We start from the raw sequence: 3,118 nt of genomic DNA, 5'->3' as shown, positions 1-3,118 counted from the left end.
AACCAATTTTACTCAATTAGTTGAAAATAAGTCTATTATAAAAAAAAATAAATTTTTATTATTTTAATTTTTAAATTTTAGAATTCAAAATAAAAAAATTAGTTTAGTTGACTTATATTGTAGATGATTCTCTAAATTTTTTTTAGTAAAATTTATTTGTTAAGATAATTTAATATTTATGTTGGTCAAAATGACAAAAAATATTAAAAATAGTTGCCTTCCAATAATTTCTCGTACAATTATAATACCAAATAATTTCTCATACAATTATAATACCACGAGTAGTGCTAGGGAGCCAATGGCCTAAACGTACAATGTGTACAATAATTTTAGGTTCCAGATCTGGAACTCTAATACCATGTCCTGAAACCACACATTGTACGCTTAAGTCATTGGCTCCCTATACTTTCTCTAATACCAAATGTCATATATTAATTACTATGGAACAAAACTGTACCTGATAATACAACGAGGTCATGCACGGTGAGCTTTTTACTTTCGAAGCTTTGTTTGAGCTGGGTGAAGTTAAAGAAAGGTGGTGGAAGATTGGCCAAGGCTTCACTTGCTATGGACACTCTCCCATCTCTTCTACCAGTAAGCACTTCCCACAGAGGCACATTATTAAACTGCAAATTTTATTGAATATTTATATATTAGTTACTACATATATATTAATAAGACTATATATATGAATTAGTTGGATTTAATTTACTCGGACAGAAAAAGCGTCTCTAGTTGCCAATGCCAGAATGTCAGCACAAGATACAATTCCGGAACATTTTGCTTCAATTGCTGCTTTTATATCATCAATGACATCATAGCCAGCTAATGATAAATTGGGAATAGAATCCTTCTCTGCTTTGCTTGTGGCGGTTGAGTCTAACAAAACCGATCCATCACAACCCTGAAACAGTAATTTTAATTTAAATGTGACAGATATACTAACAGTACATCTAAATTAAATGTTTTAAGAATTCAAGGTCGATGTTAGTACAAAATAATGGAAATAAGATGTTTAATTACCCTGACGAAACAGTCATGAAAATGCATCCTAATCAATTTGGCTGGCAATTCAGGCCTTGCAGCAACGTGTTGTTGGATTTTGGTCTTAACAATAGCTTCAGCTTGAGGACAGGAATTTCTATAGAAATTTTTCCTAAGGTTGCCTCCGTGGCAAGCCCCAAGGAAACAAGACAGTAACACACAAGCTACGAGGAAAGATGTTGTCTTCATGATTATGCTCTTGACTATTTCACCTTAGCTTCTATGTGCAATATAGTATTTTATTATTTGTAACTGAAGAATGGAATGTTGAACTACAATGTAGTTTCTCTTTTTTATAGGCATCTCATGTCAACTTTGAAATGCAATACCAGATCAGCATTATTCTATATACTATATCTTAATCTGTAGTTTAAATCGTTGCATGCATGTATTGTGGCTAGTTGCGTTAGGATAATAAGTACCTAATCACCTACCATTGAATAATGAAAATATATTAAAATAAAGAGTAAAGTATATTTTTTAGCATGTTAGTTGTGACTTTTTAGTTTATTTTTAATATTTTTTATTTATGTCAAAATTATTTTTTGATGTTAATTCTATTTAATATATTAACAAAAAATATTTTTGATATAAATAAAAATATTAAGAATAAAATTAAATAAATTGAAAACATAAGTGATAAAATTAAATAAAATTAAATGTTAAAAATATTTTTTAAAATATTATAAATATTAAAAAAAATGTAATTTAACCTAAAATAATAAGAAGATGATAAATCAAGTGTAAAAAAACTATTTTCCATGTGTGGCAATGAAATTATTTTTTACTAATTCTACTCAATTTGTGTAAATTCATAATATAATATGCCAGCTTTAATAATTATATGCATTTCCGTTACACCATAAGCTTAATTAATTGTAATTGGCATGTCAACCTTCATATAAAGTTCTTATTTATGTTTGATTTGACTTGGACTTAGTATGTCCTGCCCCTCTCAGAGAGTCGAAGATTAAGTTGTATAGTTAATAACTTCTAAATAAATGAATCATATAGCAGTGTAATATCTTAATTCTTGAGACTGTAATAAATTATAACTGGCAAATTAACCTCTTATATAAGTATATAGTTCTTAAGAATTTGACAAATAAAGCATGAAAGTTACGATTGCATGCCGGCTAGGAAAATGTGCTTTATGAATGCTCAATTTAAGGGTTGAGATAGAAAACTAAAACTGTAGCTGGAACTCCATGTTAATTGTTTTTCGTCCATTGAAGAGCGAGAATTCAATATAATGTATGAAAGTAATTATCTAGTTCAGGTATATTTCTATAAATTTTTTCGGTTTATATGTGATCGAAGGTGAATGAATTATATATTATATAATAGATGGTATATTGCAAGATATAATACAAGAGAGAATAATTCGGTAACCAAACTACATACTAACGTCATATGCGAAAGGCATCATCGAATTCCATTTCATTGATCAAAGGTAATGGACATTAGTTATGGCCCTAAAATTCGAGGATTGACCCAAAAATTTTAATAATGAACCTAAATTAAATTTCTAAATTTACAATGACAATTCGTCTCGTGAGTTTATTTTCGTTAATATCGTGTTAATTAGGGGTGCACATGGTCCGACCTGATTTGAAAATTCGGTCCGGTTTCGAACATTTTAGGAGGGTAATTTGGTGTGATTTCATTGGGTTTAGGGTCGGGTAAATGTCTCAAAAATAGACCCGATCATTATTTCGGGTCGGGTCCGAATCATAGCTCAGGTCATCCAAAGTCGGCCCGGGGGCCTGGTCATGTGTTATTAGTGATGGATCATGGTTATTCTTATATGAAATTTAAATATTATAAACTTTAATATTTTGTGTTATTAGTCATTATAAGACTATAAGTTAATATTTTATGTTTAGAATGCATAAGACTTTAGACTAATGCATAATATTGTGTTATTTGTATTGATTTAAATATTTGGTGTTATTAGATAATATTAGTATTGATTGTGGTTATGCTTTAGTATTGATTGTGGTTATGCTTTAATTTTGAAGAAGGGTTGGTTCTTGTTATATTTTTCTAAGTAAATTTTACCATGTCAAATAAT

The 3,118-nt window shown here is 29.2% G+C and overlaps 1 protein-coding gene across 1 annotated transcript in view; it reads right to left on the bottom strand.

Annotated features, from left to right (window-relative positions):
• LOC107492444 (peroxidase 3-like) overlaps positions 1 to 1,261 on the bottom strand; it is a 2,212-nt gene extending 951 nt beyond the window's left edge. The window contains exons 1-3 of the mRNA XM_016113461.3: positions 1,024 to 1,261; positions 713 to 904; positions 458 to 626 (exon numbers count right to left, since the gene is read on the bottom strand). Of these exons, the coding sequence (XP_015968947.1) occupies positions 458 to 626; positions 713 to 904; positions 1,024 to 1,233 (571 nt within the window). The 5' untranslated portion in view covers positions 1,234 to 1,261. The remainder of the gene's footprint in view (positions 1 to 457; positions 627 to 712; positions 905 to 1,023) is intronic.
• Between the last annotated feature and the right edge of the window lie 1,857 nt (positions 1,262 to 3,118).

Source organism: Arachis duranensis, chromosome 6, assembly GCF_000817695.3.
Source record: "Arachis duranensis cultivar V14167 chromosome 6, aradu.V14167.gnm2.J7QH, whole genome shotgun sequence".
Classification (NCBI taxonomy): domain Eukaryota; kingdom Viridiplantae; phylum Streptophyta; class Magnoliopsida; order Fabales; family Fabaceae; genus Arachis; species Arachis duranensis.
Note: the sequence above shows the minus strand (reverse complement) of the source record. Positions and strands in the feature narration are given on the sequence as shown.